The following is a 25,921-nucleotide window of genomic DNA, read 5'->3' on the forward strand; positions in this document are numbered from 1 at the left end:
GTGTATATTTATGATGATCAATGCTGCCTCTTTCAAAATTGTGAATGCCATAGCATCTGGCTTAAAACATGAATCAAATTCAATCACTGGAAAGTTGTTGCATAATGCTCAGGTGACCTGTAAGACCCATGGGCCTCTTGTTTAATATTATGTGGAATTTAGTTCCCTCTTGAGACCGATTTTAAGAAAAAAGAATTTCCACTCATATTTCGCACTTTGAAAATATATTTTAAAGACAATCCTGTCCAAATCGTGAAATAAACTACATAATATAAAATAATTATGCGTATGCCCTTAAAGCATATACGCATATTAAATTGAAATTGAGTATGTATATATACACAGTGACTGTATTCACCTTTAAATTGAATATATGAAAAAGTAACTATTAATCTGTTTTTGAGGTAGTTAAAGTAGCAATATTCTGACTCTTTTCTACTTTGATCTCAAAATTGACTAATCTACCTTAAAGATGTTTTGAATAGAAATATGTCAAAAAGATTGGATACTAGTATACGTATGTTCTAAAAACTCGGGTAGTCCTTCCCCACTTCAAACCTTATTAGCTTACAACCCAAATAGTTAAAACTTTGTAGAGTATACAATTTTTTTTAGGGTTAAAGTAATTGATGTGTATCTAGTAATTGATTCGTATATCCACTGTAAAAAAAAAAAAATAGCTACACTGTAGTTAAAGTCACTAAGGAGGCTAGTAAATTTATTGTCCATACAATCACTACCTTAAAAGCAGTTTTACTAGGTATTGGGTATATTTACTAGATAAGATTAGTAAATCTAGAATTTATAAGTAACTTTCACTATGTATGTAAGTATCTATACGACCCCCGCTTCAAAACTCACTATCTTAGCCAGTAAACTGAAAGATTACTAATCATGACAAACGCTATACGAGGCACACTAGCTAAATTCACTAGGTTTTACCTTCAGTGCACAGGCGCTTGTTTCATACAGTGAGCTTAGTTTTCTACTATGTGTTATTATATAGTAGAAAACTAAGCTCACTGTATGAAACAAGCGCCTGTGCTTCAGTGTATACATTTTATTTACAAGAAAAGATTGTATTGTATTCTTTTTAATCTCAAAATTAATTTAACAAATATAAAAAAAAAATAAAACATTTAAACAAAGAACAATCTCACAAACACACAGCACTTACATGTACTTCAAAAACTGTCTGAAAGACAAACTAAATCAGTTATCCAAACTCTGAGTATTGCAGAACCGAGTCGATCCCACTATGGGTCGGATAGAGAAATGACATTTGTGTCGTCCTTTCCAAAAATAGCACCGGGATAAAATTTCTTTGGAATTTCTTTCAGATAATGGCACAGGAAGGACAGTTCTGTTCCTGGGCACATTTTCTTTCCCATCCAGCCTTTGCGGCCGCCACTAGTTCATTTATCAAATCGTCTACACCGTCTGCACTGAGTGAGGACACCTCTACGTAACTGTAGGCCCCCACGGCAGACGCTACCTCCGCACCCTGCTTTGTAGAGACATAAGAACTGCTGACAACCTGAAAGTACAACAACAAAAATTTAATGTAATGTAGAAATGAACGCCGACCCTGCATTTGGAGAAATAAGAACTGTCGACAATCTGCAGCAAGCAGAACAAATATTTATTTTACAAAATTTAATTTATAAACATCCGCGTTCTATCACCGTCTCATTCTAAACTGCCTTTCTTCTACGTTTTGCCCTTGAAATATCGTTGTACATCTTTGTTTAATACAACAAAGAATGCTATGAAAGACACGCATTCTGTCATAAAGTCAAAAGTAGGGACATTTATCCACAGACTGCAGCCTGATACGGAACAATATTTCTGTTTTTCTTTGGTCAAAAATTGAAGAGGAAGAGTTCGTGTTATGCATTGTATGTACTAACAATTTGAGAAATTAGGAAACTGTGGTGTTATCAGACGTTAAATGTTGAAGCTCCTTCCTGGAAAAAAGGAAAAAGGCCATTAAATAAGGAAGTCCCCCCTCTCAGCGGAAGGGTGCTCATATATATATCTTGTACGGAACGTGCCAATGACTTCTCAAGAGTGTACATAAGGGCGTTCAAAGTTTATTAAGTATTCGAATTTTGACACAATTTTGTTTAGTGTAAATACTTCCTGGGCATCTTATAATCCAGATGAAAACGTGCCACGACGTTAGAAACATGTCCTTAAAGCTTGGTTTATCAAAAGGGGTCATCCAGTAGTTGTCATCAACAAACCATGCAGTCTGTTCGTCCGTGTGTTCTATTTAATTTTTGGTCGTCGGTCAGTGAAAGTTGGTTGCCTGTTACGTTTTCAAGCATTGGTTCGGTGTCTGGTCCGCGACACTTAGTGATTTGTGGATATAATGTACTTGGAATTGTAGGAAAAAGTGTTTGAATAATTATTTTTTCCCAAAAGTAGCTGAAATATGTCTTAATAATAAAGATGCAAAACTTCATGAATAATGTTGATAAATCACTAACCTGAATATCTGGCTTTTGAAACCGTACGTCTAGTTTTGTTCCAACTAGTACAAAAGGTGTGTTTGGTAAATGCTGACGTAGTTCCGGTACCCATGATTCTTGAACGTGAACTAGCGATTTGACGTCATCAATGGAGAAACAAACCAAGAAGACGTCACTATTTATGTAGGATAACACTCTGACCTTCGTGAAGTCCTCCTGAAATGTGAAGAAAATATAATGTAGGATTTTTTTGTTTTGTATGTTTTCGTCCGCCATTTTCCATCGTGCGACAATTATACGACTGGTGAATCAATACAGTTCTCTTTTTATCAAACCACGTTTTCAGTAACAAAAAAATAATTTCTCGCATATTTCTGAAATCCAATTATACGTATAATCTTTTAAAAATCTTTTAAAAATTGTTTTTTCTGAAATTTTACAGAAAGGAGGCAAATTTATCTGCAAACATCCTTATGTAGTGCAAATTCAAATTTATTCAACCTACGGTTAACGCTACATATACATTTTATATATCATTTGAATCAGCATATATTCAAAGTTATTTTGAGTCAGAAGTATCCAACATTTTCTACTTCCTATGGCAACTCATCCTAAAATGTTATTCTCCAAGTGTTTCCCAACCCTAAAAAAAGAAACCATGTCTGACCACTGTTTTGTGTCGAGACTTTTCTTGTTATATATTATAAAGTGTGCAAATTTAAAGGGAATCTTTGAATTTCTTCAATCTGGAAAATTCTGGCTTAAAATACGGAAACCTTTATACAGACACATTCGAGCATCTTTCATATTGTTAAAGAATAAGTTAACTTTCATGAATTGACTTCACTTTGATATTGTTCTCAGATTTTTTTATACAGGATTTAACTGTCTTTCATCTTTACATTAAAATTAATCTGATTCAAACTTTTAATTATTGTTAATATATGAAAACTTCGCATTTTCTGGTCTGAATATTCATTATCACATCCTGTACAATATTTATATTTTAGGATATTCTTATAATAAAAGTTTACAACAAATTTTTGCTGCAAGTTGTACTCCATTTTGAGAACAGCTGATATTATGGCATAACCGATTATATAATTAGTTACTTCAGAGTATGTTATAATTTTCCCGATACTTTGCGATATCATAATTTTACGATATTACCTATGGTGTTTTGGAAATGTATCTTGCGATAAAATGCCCTTGTGACATATATTTTGTTAATCTTGATTTTGTTAATATTTTAAAAACCTACAAGAGCATATACATGAAAGATATGGAGATAACGAACAGTATCCAAGCTCAAAAGTTTATTTAACAGTACAAAATAGGAGCAGAGCAAACACGGACCTCCAAAACATCAGAGATGGGATCAGGTGCCATGGAGGAGTAATGTAACAAGCATCATCTGCATATGACATAAAACCAGATTAGGTCAACATAGACCCTTGAGCAGAGTTTAAGGAAAAGAGAGTAACAAAGGTTTACATATTATTTTTAAAACGTCGTCAGGGAGATACGAGTGCAAACCAATTGACAAAACATGAATTCATCAAATATGTCCCCTTAGAGCCGAGGTCACATGAGAGATACATATTTTCAAGTTATTTTACGAACTTTTCTTCAAGAATTTTTTTTAAAATAAATTTCAATTTGACTTTTAAAAAAATTCTTTGTAAAATGATATTCATTTGAAAGTTAACTGCTGTGTTCGGTAACCAAAGTGGATAAAAGAAGACTTTGCAGCAACTTCTACAATTATATTGCTACATTTAAGTGCTTCAAACATCTTTCTTAATCAATCATAAACCTATGTTTAGGCATTTCTTTATATGTACCTACCTTACCAGCCGTGTCAAAGATATTTAGATGATAGGGGATTCCTTGTACTGTCACGGTGGCTGAAAAAAAGAGGGAAACAGGTCAGTTAAAGTTAAACTTAAAATAATTATGACATTACTATTTATAATCATGTCCTCAATAAAAATTCATAATTTTTCAATTTAAATTTGTATATGACAATTATGTACTTATTAAATTTAAAGTGAAATTTTTAAATTGTTTTGAAGAGAACGATGCTTTAACAGTAAACTTGATGATTTACTTTAGGGATTCAATGAAAAAAGAATCTTTATTCTAAAAATATAAAGGAGCAAAATGCAATATTACAGTGTACGTTTACCCAAATTATTTGTTTGAACGTATTAAAGTAATAGGATATTTTTCTGCCAAAAGCAACGCTTATTTTAATTAAAGTTTATATGATTATTAAATATTTAACACATGTTTAATATATAAACTTTTTTTTTTTTATTTCCGAAAAAAAATAGGCTTGCATGACATAAAATCTGTGAAATCAGCTCAGTTTTGTTTCTTTAATTTCCGGGTTCCATATATACTTAACCGACTTGACAAAATTGGGCTTAAATAACTATGTAACAAAATAATTGTCTATATAAATATGTATAGTTAAAAAGTAGGATTGAGTATTAAAATAAGGAAACATAGAATTTGCATCGCATTATAATTACGCAATAAACTGAGTACAGTCTATCAAGTTTAAAGAGGTTTGGGGAAACTATCTTCGGAGTAAACTTTTGGAGAGTACATCAACGTTCAAGTGCATAAAATACATGTATTCTCACTCTTTATATTAACACTTTCGATTTTCTATTAATTTGGCACATAAACATTAAGATTTAGCACTCTCTAAATATCTAATTTACTTTTTAGTTTTTATTCTCATTTCAACGTTTAACTGTAAGTTTTATAATTATTGAAAGAGAGTTCAAGTTTTTTAAAATCATAAGTTGAAATATAAATGAACTTTAAAATCACAATTCTTTGACTGACTTTTTCCTCATGACCTGACATGAACTCTGTATTCAAAATAAAGACAAATAACGGAAAGTAAAGAATGTCATTAAGTCATGCCTATAGGATTCGGTTACTTAACGGTGTTAAAATCAGCTGTAACCTTTAATAACGGTAGGAGGAGGTTATAAACGATTGACTCACGGGAATGAACAGGTAAAGCTACCTGTCCACAACCACACACCTAATACACAGGTAAACGTATATACCCTAACCACAGCATGCACCTAATAACTTAAAACCAAGGTATTTTAAACGAAAGACGCCCTATTACTAATAAATTGGCTTTTCTTTTTCTTTCTTTCTTTTTTTTTAAGATCCCTGATATAGAATGAATGGTTTACTGTAAATTTAAGAAGAAAGATTTGAAATATCTCACACACGCTACTTTCTATTTTTCTCAATTTCAAAAGTCTTTCATGTCATTCGGCTAAAATTCCAACATAGCCAAAGAAATGAATCGGGAACACAGACGTTTTCACTGATTTTTAAATCAAACAGCAATACAAACTGTCATCATACACAAAACAATCCGTTAAGGGAAGTCTAGAAACCATCCATAAATAGTCTACCTGAATAATTGTCAAACAGAGTTGGAGAATAGTCCGATTTAAAAGTTCTCGAAGAAATCCTAGCAGCTAGGCTGGACTTGCCAACGCTCATATCACCAACCAAAACACATTTCAAACTCAGTTTATCCCAGAAGGTGTACTTCTGTTTCATTTTACGGACCCTTTGTTAACTCCAGTAAATTTTCACATGCTCCACTCACTTCCACGCACGCGAGAAGACTGCCTTAACATAAACAGGAAAGGGACCGGTACTCACAAGGCCAACGATTGGCTGCAGAGTCAGCCCAAAATGACAGTTTCCGCGAAAAAAAAGTGTTTTATTTATCTCAGCAGATTTTATCACTTTTTGAAAAAAAGAGGATCTTATAATATTGTAGGTCATGTATGTCGCCGAAGGACAGATCGAAATAAGTCGTTATGACCATAAATAATACTAATTTGATTCTTACTCATAATTTACTCAATGCAAGGGTGGAGAACAGTATGCACCCTCTCATGGTTTTTGTTCATTTTCAAGGAAACGTGATTCATTTGACCATTGCTACTATGACTATGTATACAACGATAGGTGAAAAAGAACATTTTATGAATCACCAAAAATATATTTATATTCAAACACAGGTCATTATCCTGTCGATTTCATTTTCCTGTTTGTATGTCACAATCACAGGCTACTGAACTTAAAAAAAAAAGACTTTAAAAAATAATCCGGTATTACTAACAAACTCCATGTCGAATTTGATTTTTTTTTTTAAATTTATTTAGAAACAGTCACTCCTAGAGTTGAATTTGTATTGTTTAGAACCAGATATAACTCGGCTGTGTATTATTTTTCTGTTGGAGTATCCACGTCCGGTAAATGTTATATCTGGGTTGAGGATGAACAATGTCAGATTTACATAAGGATGTAGAAAAACGTGTCAATGTCAACACAATTTAGGAAGGATATTTACATCTGTATGTATACATGTACATTTTCAAATCTGCGTTCAATGTTAACGAACTACGATATATTTTTCAGGATTTAGATTTTGACTCAAAATGCTTTTAGAAAGTTTATTTAAATTGTTTATGAAGGTGAAAGATACAGAAATTGATAACCAAGAATGTTGAATGGAGAAAGTATTGTAATAAATTCAAATATACTATAGTTTGCTTTCTTTATATACATGTAGAAATCGTACTTAATGTTATAGGTTTATAATTGTACGTAATTTACCATATTTCATCAAACTTCCTCTATCATCTTTTGCAATCAAATTTAGGCCTTCTTACAGAAAAATGGAAGTTTGATAGTTAAAACATTAATTACATATTCAAATTTTAACTCCTTATTTGCCAGATAATGCTAATTTCCGAAGATATTCAAATCCTTCAGCTAGGTTATTGAAACATACATAGATGCAGAGGGAGCTATAAACAAATGCTTTCAATATATATAACAGTATCATGTACATGTACAGTACTTAAGTATCTTCACTATGACAGAAAAACAGTACACGGTCAATCCAGAATTTCTTTACTTAAAAAAAGAAAATTTCAAGAATTAAAAAAAGACTAAAAACATTCCACAAAGTTAAGTAATTATAAAAAAAATGTAAAACGTTCTTAAAGCTTTCATCTGTAAGGTAAACATTTGTACGTACTGTGGCGTGTTTCTACTGCATGTACAATAAAACACTTTAAGAAAATAGATAGGTAGGTACTCTGTCTGACAAAATACAACACGTCATTTATATTGTAAAAATATTTTATAACAAATAAAGGACAAAGTATTACGTTAAAAGCATATCAAACATACAGCTAATATACAACCAATTAGAACACAATACCATAATTCATAAGAGACCATTGTGCTTATAGTAAAAAAAGTCCAAAAAATGACAGAATACAGCAAAAAGACTACAATAAAGCTAATGTTGTCAGTGTTTGCTGTAGAATCGCATGCTATCATGTACAAATGCATGACTTAACCTTAAACAGTACATCAATTGGGTTATAAAAAAGAAGAAAATCTCAATATTTATTGCATTTCAAAAAGATTGAACTAGAGAAATATTTGATGAAGATAAGTGTAAATTTTCCTTTCTGTCATTATAGAGCAATAACAAAAGAAAAATAAAAAAGAAATTTTCTTTCGCTATGTTGGTTACCAAAATCAATTCCCTCATTCTTTTTTTACAATCTGTAATACATTCCATAGGTTCCTCTCCGTGCAAAACATTTAAAAAATTGTCCACATGTTATCCCCATTGTCTCTCCAATCATTTTAATTACGGGTACACTAATTACGAGCTATATAAATTTAAATATCTGCGCGAATTGACACGTGCCCACCTCTATCGGAGGAATCATTCCGGGCCTTTAACTCCTAGCTAGGACGTCCCATTCCCCAGGACGTGCTCACTCTGCGGAAGACTCGCTGTTTTGTTTGCAACTTCGCTCCACTTCAACCCGACGCTTTTATTTACCTTCTTGGTTTCCACGTGTGTCTTTGGAAAGCTGTTTATATATACATTGGATCACAACTTTCGATTTTCTTCTTTGATTTTCTCTTTCCTGCTGTTTTGTGATTCTACCAAGATTGTTTTCTTTGGAATTTAATGGAAGTAACTGAAAATGGTCCATCTTGTGGAAATTTGGACGTAAAGAATTGAAGACTTGGTAGAATTTATCAGAATGTTTGTGACGGTTAAGTATGGGGGCAAGTATCTATATTTCTTCTTTTGTGCCTTTCTAAAACGACGAATTAGCTATAATCAAAATTCATTTAGGATTCCCCTAGACGTAATTGAAACTTATTTGTAATCAATATATATCTTGTAAAGTGCTTCAACCATATTGAATAAACCCAGAATTACGTTCTTTATTCAAACCCTTTTAATTTTGCATCTCGAAAAGAACTGGAGTGATGTTTTTATAATTCATTTATTTAATATCGATTTCTGTCAGGTTTTTCATAAACTGCGTTACATTGAAAGCTCGTATAATATTTTAATTTCTAACAAAGACGCATGTTTTTGGATAGCATTACCATGATGGAGTGTGAATTGTTAAGTGTATTCGCATGTTGTCAATAAAATACTGATATTAAGGCGATAAGTAGCGGTTTTCCTTTTTATTGGCTTCGCCATTTACAATTTACCTTTTCAGTCAGTTGATAACATTTGAAAATGTAGTCCAAGTGGATTATTCCTATCAAATACACATTGATCGTAACCTTTTTACACTTAATTGTTTTATTGCCCAATGTGCGAAGTGTCTGTAGGTTTTAACACATCTTTGAACAAATACACTTTCTTTTCTTGCCAGTTGTTTTATTGCTATCTCTTCATGATCTTCACAGTTTTAAATGTATATACTACCTGAAACATTCATTCATAAACAGGTAATAAAAGCTGCAAAGAATATACAGAAAAAAGGAAATATGAAAATTATTTTTATTTTTATTTTAAATAGACGAGCAGAGTCGTCTCTTCAATGCTAATTGCAGAAACGACGTCCTTCTTCAACACATCAAGAAACGCTGCGATTGCCAGCGAGATGGTAAGTCAGAAAACAGAAAATTCTACCCCAAGTCAAACAATGCTTTCTTCACTGCCCTGTCAAATATTGACACAGGAACCTTACGTACATAGGTACGACCAGGCAGGCTAAAAAAATACTATTTACCTAACAGGTGGTTTTAAATATTTAAATCTTTTTTCTAATTAAGATGTACGATAACAATGTTTAGCGTCAGTTGATTGTTGTAATGCTGGTTATTAAAAGATACCAGATCCGCTTTGTTGATATTACAAAGTTTATCTTGTCCCGTCTAGTTATATGATCTCCTAGTCGTGCGCACGTATTCTTTCAGCTCTATATAACTTTAATTAGGTTTTTTTCTGTGTGTCCTACGTGGCCTTGAACGATTAAATCACATCAATTTATTGCAGTTTTGTGTTTCAAGACACACAGCTATTCCTCCTTAAAAAATGTCCTTTTAAGGCAGAAAGACCCTCAGCTCTTCAAAAGTAAGTCGATCATTAGTTTCTCGATTAAAGGTTGGCAATCTTGGTGAAGTGGGTGGCATATTATCAAACATTGATGATAACTTCCCTTGCTACTTTGTACAGTGATTATTCCTCGGGATCACATTAAAGAACAAACAGAATCGATCTGAACAGAATACCTTCAATATCTACAATGATTAAGAGCCATTATTTATATAAAAAAATGTTAGGTGTTAACCAGTGGTTAATTTGATAAAAACAAATTAACAACACATCAATATAAATCAACAATGTCATGGGCCTTCAAAAAGGTCCATGTGATTTGGCATTTACAAAGTGAGTGAAAAAATTATAGCAATGTTTTTGAATTACAAATTGAAGGTAATTGAATGTCCTTACTTATGTCTTAACCTTCTTTGATGCTCTTGTTTTCCTGTTGTGTCATTTATAATACCTGTATACAACATGGTCTTTGCAGATGATTTTGTTTGTATTTTGTTTAACGTCCCTCTCGAGAATTTTTCACACCCTTCTTAACCTCTTGAAAAACATCTTCTGCTTTAAATTCTTGATTCCATCCAAGATTTACATTTTTTTTTAAAATTCAAACCAATTACTTCAATTACATCATTATCAAATGGGTATTTTAAGGATAAAAATTACTCAAAACCTTTAGTTGCTTGAGAGCAGTTTGAGAAAACTAAATAACAACAATATTATACAATTATTGCTGTTTTTGAGGTCAATACAATGATTTAGCCATCTGAGAGTACAATATTCACCGAGCCCGAAGGGCGAGGTGAATATTGTACTTCGAAGATGGCTAAATCATTGTATTGACCGAAAAAACAGCAATAATTGTTTTATTATATGATTCACTTATAAAATGATAGAGCTCATTACTTGTTTGCATTTTATTAAGTCCTAGCCAAATACAAGAGAAAAGCAGAATTAAAATGTGAATAAACCTTACTAGTCATATCAATTTGAAATGTTTTTTTATCAATTTTAGTTGCCATGAAAAAAATATATAATGTCAGTCTTTTTTATAGGATAGATTTTGAAAGGAAGAGTATTATCAGGGAAAAATGACTGCCAAAAAGTAAAAAAAAAATTGTTGTTCAGTAAAAGTGTTGGAGGGGGGACCCTGCATCCCTTCTTACCACCCACACCCTAAATATATATTTGCTTATGTTTTGTTGACATGAAAAAAAAATCATAGTCATATAAACAGCTTTCCAAAACAATTTGTATTAATTTGGAATTTCCCAATCTATTTTTAGATCAATGTAGAGGAAATAAATCCTTGTATTGACCTGGAACGTCACGTGCAGGTCAATACAACGTAGTATTTTTCTAACATAGTTCGATCTCAGCCAATCAGAGAGTTGGAAATTATTCAATCATATAATGAATTTCATGATTTACTTTGTGATGTTGTTTTAAACCCTGCCCTACTGTTTCAGACATAGTGGAACTCTCGGATGAGAAAGGCGTGGTAAAACACCTGAGGAACTTCCCGTACGATTACGGTATAGACCATTTGAGGGAGCGGGAGACGCTGATCCTACTCAAAGTCGACGGTAGGGGTTTAAGGTCATATCTAGTTGAAATATTGAGCAAGATGTAAAATTGATATATACAACGTCAATTTTACCATCAACCAAATTCATTTTGAAATACAAATATTGGATTCCAAACGTTTATTAAAATCAAAACATACAAACTTAAGACACATAGAGGGAATTTATTTAGCAAAATTTTTTAACAAGCCTCTTTCTTTACTCCTCATGTGAAAAATATAAATCAGCAATATTTTGAAACAACATACTAAAAAATACATATTCAAAAAGTATTTTTAATCAAATGTGAATGCTATAAAACTCTTTTAAAAACTATAACAAATTTTTAACTATTTTATTCACCGAAATAAATGGATCAAAACGTTCCATTTTCAAAACGTAGTACCGCATTTCCCCACTATGAATGAAGGACCTACAGGCTATTTGACATCACTGCACAATTCCATAAAAATTTGAAACTCGCGAATATTCCTTTCTTGACGTTGGTCTTGAGAAACAGTAAAAATTCTTATTTTGATACTACACACACTCTGAAGTTCAAAAAGATGTTTGAGTTCCTCGCTGACAATATAATGAGAAGAAAAGTCTTTAGCTTCGGCCTTCAACCCGAGATTTAAATATATTTTGGGGAAATTTTATAATTTTTTTTTTTTAAATTGAAATCATACCTTTTTCTACTGAGATTCAAATTAAAGACGTTATGGAGACAAACAAATTTGCGTGTGGTTTGGAAAGTTTACCTTTGATGGCAAACTATTCAGTAAACTGTAAGTGATAAACACAATAGCTTCAATTTATATTATGTCAACATCACTTCTATATATGACAATATGCCTGCATAAAAGAGTATCCAAAATTTCGTTTCAAGGGAAACATTTTGCATATTCAATGGTCAATTAAATGACTATTTTGCAAATACAACCTTTAGTAAGGAATGAAAAAATTAAAAGATATTTGGAAATTATAAACAGTATTCAAGCTAAAAAGTTGATTCAAACAATACAAAATAGTAGAGGAAACATGGACCTCCAAAACGTGAGGGGTTGGATCAGGTGCCATAGAGGAGTGAGCATCCCGTGTCCCGTGCTCCTTGTCATGATCAGAGAATAACGCAAAAATCCTAACAATTAATACTAACAATTAATGAAAAAAAAACACTCCACATTTGACTTAAAGATAGACTGTATTTGCTGACGAGGTTATTTTTGACTATGAGCTTACGAAATTATGACTATGGTTTAAATGACACTATGCATATTCTTGTTTCAGCAACTTGTTTGTTAAAAAAATTTACCTCGTAGATAGATAGAGCATGTTTTTGTCTATCGAATCAACTAGGGATATAAACCCTATGTGCAGGTGATAAGTGTATGTTGCTGCATAGGAAAGGGAAGTTGACGATTGATAAGTGAAAGTCATCACATTTTATAATAAAACTTAGTTGTTAGATTTAGATTACCATTACTTTTCTTGTAAAATATCTAGTCATTGTATACGAAACACGTGTTTCAGACTCTGCATGTGGTACATGTATCCTTTATTTTAAGGTCACTTGGTGGCTGAAGTCAGCCATCACATTTTTTGAGATATTATTTTTCTACTAAATTTACAACTGATTTCTCCGTTTATCCTATCATTAAAAAGGACACACGGCAAAAGTGACTGAAATACCGATTGGCACAGGATACTAACTGCTCTCTCCATGGCACCTGATCCCTTCTTTGATGTAAATTGTTTTCAGAGTTCTTGTTTGCTATGCTTTCTTTATATTGTTTCACTGGTCTTTAAGTAAGAATGCTGTTTGTTAAATATAAACAAAAGTCCATAGCAATTCGTGTAAAATACGAGTAAACCACACAAAAATAAATAAAACCGCAGAAAAATTATGTCAAAAATTCGTAAAATATAAGTTATATACTGGTATAAGTATTTCAATATATATGTTAATTAAATAAATATAAAATTAACCGTAGGTATATATTGATCATATTTTATATCATATAAAACATACTGCTAAATATACATAAATTTTATTAATGTACAATAAATAAAAAAAAAAATTTCTTCGATTCTAGCTTTAAAAGTCAATCGTAGACATACGAGGGGCGTTCAATAAATAATGTCATTAGCTCGATGACATACAACATAGTAGTCATATGACATAAAGCTTGACTTTCTCTCATTATTGAATCTTTAATGAATTTATAACAGTTTATGTGACCACTTTTCATCACATAGTTTTATCGTAAGAAGCTGGGAAACAAAGGCTATTCGAGACACTGCATTATAAATGAATGGTAAAGAATCAGTAAACTAGAGTGAAAATAAAAGCTACATTAAAGCTGCTGTAAAACTTGTTAAAAATCCCAAAGAAATATTCACTGAAATATGTGACATTTACAGCAACCGATGCCTGTTTTATAGACAAATTAGCAGGTAGATTTCAATGATAAAAAATTATATAATGGGCATCAAAAATGGGTACCCTCCTTGCCAACAAAAATTATAACAACTTATGTACTGTTTGCCAAATTTCAACAAATAATATTTGATGTTGTATGATTGACTTTAAGACACATAGCAAATTTGATAGACATCATATCGGGAGTAGTTTACACTGTTTTTAAGAAACGTTTGACACTTGGTACTTAAAGGTCACTCTATATTTTGAAAAATGAGTAAAAACGACAGCGTGTACAAAAGTCTTAACATTTATTTTAAAATATCAGTAATTGTAGTAATCCACGTTTGTTTTATATTCAAACAGATATTGGAACATGAATCTATTGCTTAAAACCATTAAAACAAAATGTAACATAAGATGTACTTGATAAAAACGGCAAAGGTCTGTCAAGAGCAAAGGATTGCAAGAGCACAAAAACAGATTTATATGCATTTTTCTTAAATATTAGTGGTATTACTGTTCAAATTCGTATTCGGGGAGACAGTTTAATATCTGGAGGTGTTTAGAAAGCAGTTTTTTTGCAAAGAAATCGAAAGGTTTATTAGAGAAAGGACACAGAATCAGGAATCCACTACATTGAATTTCTTCATGACAGCGTTCAAACCCGCATGCCCTAAAGAGTAAAGGGGTTTACAGGATAAACAGAAAGTTAATGTTTTTTCACATTAACAATATTTGCCAGATCTTTGACCTTTTAACTTGTTTCTATTTCCAAAAATGAAAAAAACACCTTTCAGAAGGAAAAAAACAAGTCCAGGAAATCATTGGATCTGCCTTTTTCCAGTAAACTGAGGGTCATACCCAAAAATAAGTTCTAAAAACAATCAGAAATTGGATAAAAAATGTTACGGACATGTGTTTGAATAAAAAGAGATTATTAAGTAAAATCATGAAGACTTAATCATTGAAAAGCGTCGTTTGCTTCTTTCTGAGCCCCAATGACATTATTTATTGAACGCCCCTCGTAGTACTCAGGTTTTTTATGCTCCGGTTATTTTGATACTGAGCTTTAATAGCCTCATCTAGGTTATAAATTAAAGTTCATACTTTGAAACTATCATGGGAGTATAAAGTCTATAATTTGTATAGAAATTAATTACAGTAAAAATAGATATTTTATAAAACGTTTGAAATGAAACTATGATTGCCTATTGATTGTAAAATATTGTACATGCAAGCTGAAAAGAATTATCCATGGTTAAAGTATTCTGATCCCCAAGTTCTGAAAATCAGGCATTGACTTATTGAAAAGTGCTCACATTAATGTTTCTGAATTCTAAAAGTAATGTGTTTTAACCACACGATAATTCTTCAGACTCCATCTTTCAAGTTTATCATATTACATAGGGGAAAATAGACTAAATCTCAAATATATGTATGTAAATTTTCAGGAAATGCAAATAAAACACCTATGATACATTTTCGTATTCAAAGATCAACAAACATATCTTGGAAATAAAAATCCTACGTATTTAAGCTAATTTCGTGTCATGTTAATAAACAATGGTCTCTATGGTAAGATTAAAAATTTCGACAATCTATAAGATTTTTTGAGCATTTCAAAGAACCTTGGAGCATATTTAGAGACAAAAAAATGAAAATTAAATTGTTGCATGAAAAGATTTAATTTTCAAGCTTCATTATGCATGAGACTTTTTAAATTGAAATTTTAAATTAAAGAGTTGATAACCTTCCTGGTTGAGGACCAGAGTACCTCAAGAGTTGGTAAAATTCTAAAGTTCTAACTTTCAAATACTAGTATACTATATTATACAAAGGCTTGTAAATATGGTTTTATTTTCCTCTACAGACACATTTGTTTGTGTAATCGTTTAAAAACAAAACACTCTTATAAGATATGCGTAAGTAAAACCGCAACTTATTGATGACAACAATAAAGTAAGTTGTTCCACGCTTTTTAACTTCCTCAAATCTCACAACTACGTCAAAATATGGGCTTTCTACTTGATGCAAACTGTTAATTTCCCAGTTTACCTGTTTGAAAACTAAATTTTAAAAATTCTGACATTAATAAGGTTTCCTTGTCAGATTATTTAAAATAAAAGGTATCATTTCTCCTTAAGTTTATGATGAACATGCCTATAAAAGGAACTATATGTCACAGTGGTTTTCTAAGTTTCTGTGAAATATTGAGGCATTGCAATCCAGTCTAAGTAAAATTTGGCTTACAAAAAATAACCTTTCCCCCTGTTCATATACTAAAGAAAATTGAAGAGAACAGTCATACATGTATGGCCAAAGAAAAGACATAAATTTCTTTTATTAAAGAACGATTAAAAATCTTTTAAAATATTAAGACCAACTGATGATAATGTTTGATCTGTTTACAGGTAACATATATGGAGACGAGAACGACTCCACCATGGGCGACAGGCTCACCTTTATCCCGCTACTTGCCAGCATGGAGGGCAACCAAGAATTTATGGGTGAACATCAATTTTCTCTGTTGTGACAGTTTTCTAATAACACTCTGTTTAATAAGACGCTTTGTTATCATTAAGTAGTATGTTTCAATATTACTTATACATGAAGTTTGAGATGCCAATATTTACACAGCATGATACGAGGGTTGATCCAAAATTAAAATAATGTCACAATTTTGATAAAATTGCTTTAAATCGACGTAAAGCAACAAAATCAAACATGATGGATGATTTACTTATTTTAAATCAGACCTGAAAATTCAAAGGACTATGATGTATACTTTTTAAAATATCGGATTTTAAACGATACACGTTTATGCTAGTCGCCGCACCTAAATATAACGTCATATATATGACGGATACACACCATCATACTTTTAAGCGTTTCCCCTTCGTTTCATTCTAAAAATATTTTTGATTCGCAAACACTTTCACCAATTCCACTTTCTTTAAGAATTCTTGGTACCATTATACACTCACTCTTTTCGTAATTTAGCCCTCTATCAAAATTTTTTGAACAGTAGCAAAAGACAAACTTTAAATTTACATGTCATTCTATACGTCTGTCTTTTTTGACAACGTCAGACAGCATTGAACGTTTCCGCCCGATCTCCTATCTTTCGGTCTTTTTGTCCTCCGCTGATCATTCAGTGACCAATCAACAGCCCAAAATTGCTGAAACCATCTATTAATTGTCTCTTATTTACATTCTTTATTCTGTAAGTCTGATTGATTAACGAAAATGTCGCTAGTGATAATTCCCATATTTTGAAGCAAAATGTATTACAACTCGTCGAGCCTTTTTTCCCATTTCGACAATCCCTTTGTTCAATTCAACAGAGTAAAACAACAATGTTTATGATCACAAATACCAATGCCGCCATTAAATTTTCAATTAAATACTAGAAATGATGAGAATTGTGTCTTTAAAAAAATTGGAAGATAAGGTGCTTTTTAAGAATCTTTTTAATGCGTTTGTCTTTTTCATTCTAAGAAAAAATACACTTTAAAACGTGACGATCCGTTGTGACGCGGCGACACCCCCTATGCTCCATGTTTTAAACATCTATGAAATAAATTCAAATAAGCATTATTAAATTAAAATTTCAAAGTTAATTAGATTTATAATTGTGCATCTTTTGGTATATTGTATTTGATAATATGATACCAAATATAAAAGATATGGACACTGGGACATTACTTTTGGATCAACCCTCGTATGTCACTGTATTCTTATAAAATGTTAAGAGTTTACAAGATAAGTTTAGAGAAAACTTATTTTTAAATACAATTTTTATACAACAAAAGACTTAATGGTCGGTGTTTATATTGGTAATGATTTTCATATTTTGATGTTGATTTCCAGAACTGATCAACCCTCGTCCACAGTCAAGAAAGAGTTCGGCACGTGAGGATGATCGGCGAGCAAAAGCAAAAGGCGGGAGAAAAACTCCCCCTAATACCAAACGACAGAATACCAAATCTGGCGCGAAAAAGACCTCCTGACAGAATGTGAACTATAATGTATTATTTATTGTAAATGTCTGGGTGTATTTGAATATGTTGTTATAAAGTAAATTATAATACATGGGTTGTTGTTGTTTGGAGTGATTTCTTTCTCTGAGTTTCAATCAAATTTTTGGTTATCGTCAGGATAATACAACAAAGATGTAAAAGAACTCCATGTGTTCATTTACGCAGAAAAAGATGAGATCCTCTCTTAGTAGAATTACATTAAGTGCACATAAATTTGCAATAGAAAGTGGTTGATATATTTCCATATTAAAAAGGGTGTCATTGAGGGAGAAATTCATTTTCTTTTTTCAGCGTATATCTTATGCTAAGCCAAGAAAACACACTATTTAGAAATATTTATAATAGATATCTATATTATATTGTTTCCGTCGATAAATGTTTGTATTTGTACAATATGAACCAAAAACCTGAAGCATAAAACGTTCAAAGTAGAGGAAAAACAAACATACAAACAAATCCACACATAACCAAGTGGCACGAGGGCTGTTCAATAAATAATGCCCTGAAATCTATGACATACACAGATATCATATGACATTAAGACTGACTTTCTCTCATGATTGAATCTTTAATGAATTAATATCAGTTTATGTAACCACATTTCATCTAATATTTTCATTAAGAGAAGCTGGAAAACAAGACACTGCATTAAAATGAATGGTAAAGAATCGGTAAACTTGACTGAAATTAAACGCTTTATTTAAGTTGCTGTAAAACTTGATAAGAATCCCAAAGAAATATTCACTGAAATTTGTGAAATTTACAGCAAGCAATGCCTGTTTTATAGACACATGAGCAGGAGGATTTCATGAACAATAATGATATAATGGCATCAAAAATGGGTACCGTCGTAGGCAACAAGCAACCAATGTTCTTTTTGCCAAAATTCACCAAATTAATTACTTATGATGTTTGATTGACTTTAAAACACATAACATATTTAATAGGCATCAATTTGGGGGTAGTTCACGCTATTTTAAAGAAACATTTGACAGTAAAAAAGCTAAGTACTCATGCAGTATATGTTTTGAAAAATGATTGAAAACGACATCGTGTAAATATATCTAAACAATTATTTTTAAAAAATCAGAAATTGTTGCTATCCACGTTTGTCTAAAATGCAAACAGATAATGGAACTTGAATCCATTGCTTCATTACACTCAAAACATTTTTACAATAAAATGTATTTGACAAAAACAGCAAAGGTCCGAAAAGAGCAAAGAATTACAAGAGGACAAAGACAGTTTTATATGCCATTTTCTTAAATATTAGTGGTCTTGTTGTTCAAATTCTTATTCGGGAAGGCGGTTCAATTTCTTGCGGAGTCTAGAAACAATTTTTTGGGAGGAAAGAATTCGAATCAGGAATCCAGAACATTAAATTTCTTCAAGACAGCGTCCATACCCACACGTCATGAAGAGTAAATGAGTTTTGAGGACAAACAGAAAAGTAATATTTTGTTACACAATAATATTCGCTAGATCTCTCATCTTTTGACTTGTTCATTTTCCAAACTTGAAAAAAACTCCTTTCAGAAAGGAGAAACAAATCCAGGAACTCAGAGGATCTGCCATAATCCGGTAAATTAAGGGCCATACTCAAAAATGAGTTCTTAGAGCAATCAGAAATTAGATAAAAATTTTACGGACATGTGATTTAATTCAAAGAGAATATTTAAGTTAAATGGTTCACATAAATTATTGAAAAGCGTCCTTTGCTTTTTTGCGAGCACCGAGGATATTATTTATTGAACAGCCCTCGTGCAATATCTTTTTCTTATTGAACAGCACTCGTAATATTTCAAATACAAGACATGTACTTTAAGATTCAAAATTATGAAGCGGCAAGAACAAATGGTTAAACGGAACACTGAAGCTTTAAAAAGAAAGAAAGAAAGAAACACTGAAATAATAAATTAAACTATAAGATCACTCTATTGAACCTAACGTTTCCAAAAGTGTCCCTCTTTAAAACATTGAATAAAAGGTGTAATTTAAACTGACAAAAATTACCCAGAAACTTTTTATTCAAATATTGAAAGTATTGCACATACACATTCTTACCTCTAAAGGTAAAAATAATCCTAACACCTGTTTGTCTTCGTGATTAGTTGAATAAAAGCGGAGCATCTAGACAAACATTTGTGACATTAATAGCATTAACAAAATTTTACTAGAAGAATTAAGGAAAAGATATCGTAAACAGAAAAGCGATATATTGTGTAAGGTTGTTCGTTCCACTCTTATTGTACAAGTATCATTTTATTGTTAAAGTGAAATTTTTCTAATTCCTTTTACAGCAAAAAACACTTCTATGCATTCCAGTACCTGTATTATTTTTCTCCTTTCTAAATTCAGAAACAATTCATTTTTTATATTTGACAAACAAATGATTCTAAAATATTTATTAACAAAATTATGACGATATTTGATAATCTCATTCATTCATTATGTGATGAGAAAAAAATAGGCAAAATCTCTCACTAGTATATATGAATTATATTTAGGTAACGAATAGTATTTAAGCTCAAAAATTCATTAAACAATACGGAGCAGAGCAAACACGATTCTCTAGAACATCAGAGATGAGATCAGGTACCATGCAAGATTGAGCATTCCGTGCCGAAGATCACACCCGCCGTGTGCTCCTTGTCATGAAAGGAAAATAACGAAAGGGAAATTGTCCGTTTACAATTCAGTTTTTAACTAATGGCTTAATAATTAGTATGAAAAATGTTAGTCAGAATTTGACTTAATGAAGTAGATTGTAATTGCTGACGAGGTCATTGTCTCGACCATAGAACTTATAAAAAGATGACTTTAAACGAGACTTTTGATATTCTTGTTTCATCAACTTGTATGTCAATCACTCCCTTCGTTTTAAAAATTGTTTATCTTATGTATCGAATCAAATAAATGAAATAATTGGGATAAAGAACAGTATTCAAGGTCAAAAGTCCATAAAACAATACAAAATAGGAGCAGAACAAACACAGACATCAGAGGTGGGATCAGGTGTCATGGAGGAGTGAGCATCTCCTGCCTACCTGTCACATCCGCCATGTTCTCCTTGTCATGATCGGGAAATAATGGAAAATCCGTCGTCAATTCAGTATGTAAATAATGGACTAACAATTCGTATGGTATGAAAAACGTCAGTCAACATTTGACCCAATGATAAATTGTATTTGCAGAAAAAATCATTGTATCGGCCACAGACCTTGCCAAGTGATGACTTTAAACGAGACTTTTCATAGTCTTCTTTCATCAATTTGTCAATAATTTACCTTTAGAAATACGTAGAGCATTCTCTTGCGTATCGAATTAACTGAAAGATAAACCCCGCATGCAGGTGATGAAAGTATATTGCTGTAAAGGCAAGGGAAGTTGACGATTAAAAAGTTAAAGTCGATATGCTTTTTCACATTTTTGAATCAACCGTGTGGCGCATTTGTTAGAACATCTGCTCTAAAGTCGCGAAGTAAGGAATTGATCGAATTGAGGACGGGTTCGAATCCCACTGTGGGACGTGGAGACCAGTCCTTCTGATGAGACCGTATAAACCAAGGTCCCGTGTCGCAGTAGGTGCTGGCACGAAAAAGATCCCTCCCTGCTCAATGGTCCTAAGTGCCGAGTATAGGACAAACTTGAAACAGACTTGATCAGACCTCGTCCACAGTCAAAAAGAGTTCGGCACGTGAGGATGATCGGCGAGCAAAAGCGAAAGGCGGGAGAAAAACTCCCCCTAATACCAAACGACAGAATACCAAATCTGGCGCGAAAAAGACCTTTTGCTGACAGGATGTGATTTAGAATGTCTTATTCATTGTAAATGTATGTGTGTATTTGAATATGTTGTTATGAAGTAAATTATAATACAAGGATTGTAGTTGTTTTGAGTGACCTTATTCTCCGAGTATCATCCATATATTTGGTAGTCGTCGTGATAATAAAATAAAGAAATTATGGGTAAAGTCTGATAGAGTTATGAACCTGTCTCAGTAATGTTCAGAGACGTTCATCATCACAAAAATAAAGCTTTCATGTATATGAATGGTATGTTTTAAAAGACTCTAAAAAGGAAAATGTTTGAATCAAAAGAAAAAGCTAGAAACCGTATTCTATACCTTTTGAAACTTCACACTAACCTTCTTTCCCACTTAATAGGGGTATTTCAAGCAAAGCAGTAAGATAAAATCATTTTAGTTTCTGTGGCTCAATTAATGTTCGTGGGCAACCAAAATGATACTGGTTCTTGGTGAGATAATTTTGAGGAGAGTATATTGCCTTATTATAGAGAAGATTCTTGACAAGGTCAGCATCCCACTGCTGCGGTTTTACTGATGATGGCAACATATAGTTTGTCTTAGGTAAGAAAAGCAAATAGTTACCAACACAAAAAAACTAGGCTTCAAAGCTATTTTATAATTGAAAAGCAGTGTAGTCATATACCTGCATATTCGTTTGAAGGAAAACATACCTACATCTCTATATTTTGTGTTTGCATTTCACGACTGTTCCATACAAAAGATAATGAAATACACATCCTAATTTCATTGTTATCTCTACAGTCTTCATGATGCACATTGCAATTCTTTGTTTTCTTGTTTTATCGTGCAGATATGAAGTCCACAGTTTACTGTCAACTCATGGAAATGATGTAGAACAACTGAAACAGCTTGTGCAACAGATGAATATCAGTCTCCAACATGTGCTTGCAGAAAACCAGAAACTAAATGTGCAACAGTTGCAGATGAATGTTAGTCTCCAACATGTGCTTGCAGAAAACCAGAAACTGAATGCAGAAATTAATGGACTGAAGAATCTAACCTCTCAAGTAGCGGCGTCTAGTACAGGTTTAAAAAATCTTATTTTTATATCTTTCTTAAATTCAATAAAATAAAGTGTCGCTTATAATAAAAATTTTTAAACAATGTAACTGTTATCTACTGTTAGTACTATCTCGAGATTTTTGTCCGATTAAGATTCAACTTGATTAAAGTTCATACTTGAAAAGATGAATTTTTTTGCAATTAAAAACCAAGCACTGATGAAAAATGTTTTAATTTTTCTTATACTTAAAATTAATTCAAAATTGACTTGTGAAGAAAATCACTTTTGATCGTGAACATGTATACATGTATTCTCAAACAGACAACGTTTGCAATTACCTTGCACGTTTCCATCTTTAAACAAAAAATGTACATGGATAGTTTATAAATAAATTATATATGAATTGTTTATTAACATTGGAAATATTACATGGGGGTTTTTAAGTTAAAAAAATGTATATCGTTTCAAGGCCTTCATCCTGTTGTATTTACGGCCATACTTTCGCAAAATGTGGAATTGGGTGCAGGACAAACGGTTGTATTCAACAAAACCCTCCTTAATGTTGGCAATGCTTATCATGAAACCTACGGACATTTCAGGGCCCCAGTTTCCGGATTGTACCAGTTTTCCGTGTCGTTACTGAATAATAAAAAAGAAACAAAGTTCGAGATTGTGAGAAATGGAAACCAAAATTTGGCAAAACTATATACTCAAGCTGGTACATATTCAGCATCTGCTAAGACAATAGCCGTTCGATTAGAATTAGATGATGTTTTGTTTGTTCGAACTATTACAGCGGGAAATTTGGATGGATCAGCTTACTACTGTGTGTTTAGTGGATTTCTTATTCATAAACAATAAAAAATATTGTGCAATTTATTGATTATAGTTTCACATTTTATTTTATATTTAAGACTAAATATCTGACATATCTATGGCACGCCAAATTCACAAAAATGAGATAAACCTAGTCTCACAATTGATAAACTAGGTTTATCGACTGTAAACTATAGTTTACAAACCGTAAACTATAGTTAACGATTCGTTAAGTATAGTTTCCATCTGTAAAACTATATTTAACGGTTGTTAACTATAGTTTACGAATGATAATCTAAGTTTATCTGTCTGTAATAAGCGTTAAGAATAGATTTTATTGATAAACATAGATTCATAGTAGTTTACAATCGTAAACTATAGTTAAGAGTTGTTAATCATAGTTTCACAAATCGTGAAACTATATTTATCAGATCGTTAACTATAGTTAACGGTTTGTGAACTATAGTTTACAAATCGTGAAACTGTATTTATCAGATAATCTATGTTTTGCAATCGCAAATGATTGTTTTCAGTGTTAAGTATAGTTTACGGTTGTGAAACATACTGGTAGATTATCGCGTTAACTATGGTTTACGGATGTAAAATATAGATTAACGTTGTTAACTATAGTTTACAGTCCGTAAACTATAGTTTACAACCGATAAACCTAGTTTATCGACTGTGAAACTATGTTTAGCTCATTTTTGTGAATTTGGCGTGCCATACATATCTTTAAGCCGGGTAAGTCAATAAAAGTACATAAAAATCAATAATGTTTTTATTAGGAAAATACAAATTGAAAACGCGTAAATTGCTCAAGAAGATAGGAAATTTTGTTGAAATGCAAAATATAACGCATTAAAAAAAGAAAAAAAATATATATGTTAATGTACTTCCTTTCACTTCAATTTAACTTTACAACAACCAATAATAAAAAAAAAGTAATATGAAATAAATAAACAAGAATGAAAGGCTAAAGAAGATTAAAGTTAAGGACAGATGATACAAACAAACTTTTGTATAAAATTTTGAAAATAACAACTTGAGTCATGTTGTAATGAATCAATTTTCAAGTTTCACCGCGTAGTTTTTTATTTTTTATTCAAAGATGCACAAAAATGGAATTTTAAGTGAAAAATATTTGTTGAGGATGGTTTTAGAAGGGTAGAATTTTGAAAGTCACAGAAGGTTTAAAATTTCTTTATATTCTGGAAATTTATCATTTGAATCATTTGCAATGAAATTAGGTCAAAAAATATATACCAATCCAGGCATTCATTATTTGTTTGTATCATCTGTCCTTAAACAAGTCATGGGGTCAAAAACCAATGTGTATTTTGAAACGTCTTGTCACAGGTAATATACATAGGTAATATGAAAGCCCTATCTCTTCTCATTCAAAAGATATGACCAAGGTTAAAGCTTTTGTGACGGACGGACAGACTGAAAGACGGGCAGACGGATGAGATTTAATGTCCCCTCGCTTTCGCGAAAGCGGGGGACAATTGATGAATCATACGAATAAATTTCTTTGTTTGCATCTCTATCGAATGAATCTTACATTTAGGTCGAGGATCGCTCGCTTTTACAGCAATCTTATCAAACGACAAGGAGTTTGCGCACCACCAGTCAGTTGTTTTTGACAAAATTCTTCTGAATCATGGAAACGCCTACAACGGAAACCTGGGTCATTTCAGGGCAACCAGCAGTGGTTTTTATCAGTTTACTGTGTCATACTTAAACATCGGGAAAACTTCCTTTTTCCAGTTATTTAAAAATGGGAACCAAGCGTTGGCATCTGATTACTTAGACGTTGGAAAAAATTATTCATCATCTTCTACTATCGCCGTCCAACTGGACAAAGGAGATGTTGTGTTTGTTAAAACTGAATCAGGCCTGCATCCTTCAAATCTGAGAGGTTCCGATAATTGCATTTTTAGTGGTTTTCTTGTTCAAAAAACATAAATTCATTAAAAACTAGTACATATTGTTTTGTATGTCACAGGGTCAATCGTTTGAGAGAAAACGCTGGATTCGGTTTTATGATGTTTATTATGGATAACAAAAAAGAAACATAGAAAACACTCTCACAACACACACGTTAACTAGAGACAAATGCAGCACATTAAACAATGTTACAAATTACACAACATGAAAATTCACGTCGCTGTCATTAAGATATTTTACGTATTATCAAAACTGATTTAAGTATTTACATCATTAGAATTTAATCTTACCAGGTATCCAGTATTATAAAATAATGAATATTGTAGTTATCAAGACATCGTATAACCCGATGACTTAAATATTTCATACATGGTTGG

At 32.0% G+C, this 25,921-nt stretch overlaps 3 protein-coding genes across 5 annotated transcripts; 2 read left to right on the forward strand and 1 right to left on the reverse strand.

The window, feature by feature from the left end:
• Nucleotides 1-1,077: 1,077 nt before the first annotated feature.
• LOC134231949 (cdc42 homolog) lies at nucleotides 1,078-6,178 on the reverse strand. Its single transcript, XM_062713899.1, has 4 exons — nucleotides 5,927-6,178; nucleotides 4,323-4,381; nucleotides 2,493-2,690; nucleotides 1,078-1,537 (listed from the first exon to the last, which is right to left on the reverse strand). The coding sequence occupies exons 1-4, from the start codon at nucleotides 6,075-6,077 to the stop codon at nucleotides 1,337-1,339; spliced, it is 609 nt and encodes a 202-aa protein (XP_062569883.1). The 5' UTR covers nucleotides 6,078-6,178; the 3' UTR covers nucleotides 1,078-1,336.
• Nucleotides 6,179-8,277: 2,099 nt separating this feature from the next.
• On the forward strand, nucleotides 8,278-18,003 carry LOC134231975 (uncharacterized protein CXorf65 homolog). The gene is made up of 5 exons (XM_062713923.1): nucleotides 8,278-8,630; nucleotides 9,386-9,472; nucleotides 11,388-11,504; nucleotides 16,320-16,415; nucleotides 17,779-18,003. The coding sequence occupies exons 1-5, from the start codon at nucleotides 8,606-8,608 to the stop codon at nucleotides 17,916-17,918; spliced, it is 465 nt and encodes a 154-aa protein (XP_062569907.1). The 5' UTR covers nucleotides 8,278-8,605; the 3' UTR covers nucleotides 17,919-18,003.
• Nucleotides 18,004-22,522: 4,519 nt separating this feature from the next.
• On the forward strand, nucleotides 22,523-25,589 carry LOC134231976 (multimerin-2-like). Of its 3 annotated transcripts, XM_062713926.1 has the most exons (3): nucleotides 22,523-22,635; nucleotides 22,699-22,804; nucleotides 25,165-25,589. In XM_062713926.1, exons 1-3 carry the CDS (start codon nucleotides 22,525-22,527, stop codon nucleotides 25,560-25,562), a joined length of 615 nt encoding a protein of 204 aa, XP_062569910.1. In that variant the 5' UTR covers nucleotides 22,523-22,524; the 3' UTR covers nucleotides 25,563-25,589. The 3 variants fall into 3 exon arrangements, with proteins under 3 accessions (XP_062569910.1, XP_062569908.1, XP_062569909.1); XM_062713924.1 differs by having other exon boundaries at nucleotides 22,523-22,804; XM_062713925.1 differs by lacking the exon at nucleotides 25,165-25,589 and adding an exon at nucleotides 23,251-23,700 and having other exon boundaries at nucleotides 22,523-22,804.
• The last annotated feature ends 332 nt before the right edge of the window (nucleotides 25,590-25,921 follow it).

The sequence above is a fragment of the Saccostrea cucullata genome, unplaced genomic scaffold (genome assembly GCF_032062105.1).
Source record: "Saccostrea cucullata isolate Sc308-1 unplaced genomic scaffold, CSIRO_AGI_Scuc_v1 ctg323, whole genome shotgun sequence".
In the NCBI taxonomy this organism is placed as follows: domain Eukaryota; kingdom Metazoa; phylum Mollusca; class Bivalvia; order Ostreida; family Ostreidae; genus Saccostrea; species Saccostrea cuccullata.

What these genes read in the sequence shown, in the direction of transcription:
- LOC134231975 (XM_062713923.1), top strand. Translation starts at nt 8,606, where the DNA reads ATGTTTGTGACGGTTAAGTATGGGG. An exon ending in TGTGACGGTTAAGTATGGGG is followed by an intron (nt 8,631 to 9,385) that starts GCAAGTATCTAT and finishes TATTTTAAATAG; the next exon opens with ACGAGCAGAGTCGTCTCTTC. An exon ending in GATCCTACTCAAAGTCGACG is followed by an intron (nt 11,505 to 16,319) that starts GTAGGGGTTTAA and finishes ATCTGTTTACAG; the next exon opens with GTAACATATATGGAGACGAG.
- LOC134231949 (XM_062713899.1), bottom strand. Translation starts at nt 6,077, where the DNA reads ATGAAACAGAAGTACACCTTCTGGGATAAACTGAGTTTGAAATGTGTT. An exon ending in TCTGTTTGACAATTATTCAG is followed by an intron (nt 4,382 to 5,926) that starts GTAGACTATTTA and finishes TCTTTTTTTCAG; the next exon opens with CCACCGTGACAGTACAAGGA. An exon ending in TTCAAAAGCCAGATATTCAG is followed by an intron (nt 1,538 to 2,492) that starts GTTAGTGATTTA and finishes TTGTACTTTCAG; the next exon opens with GTTGTCAGCAGTTCTTATGT.
- LOC134231976 (XM_062713924.1), top strand. Translation starts at nt 22,525, where the DNA reads ATGATGCACATTGCAATTCTTTGTTTTCTTGTTTTATCGTGCAGATAT. An exon ending in AGTAGCGGCGTCTAGTACAG is followed by an intron (nt 22,805 to 25,164) that starts GTTTAAAAAATC and finishes TCTTACATTTAG; the next exon opens with GTCGAGGATCGCTCGCTTTT.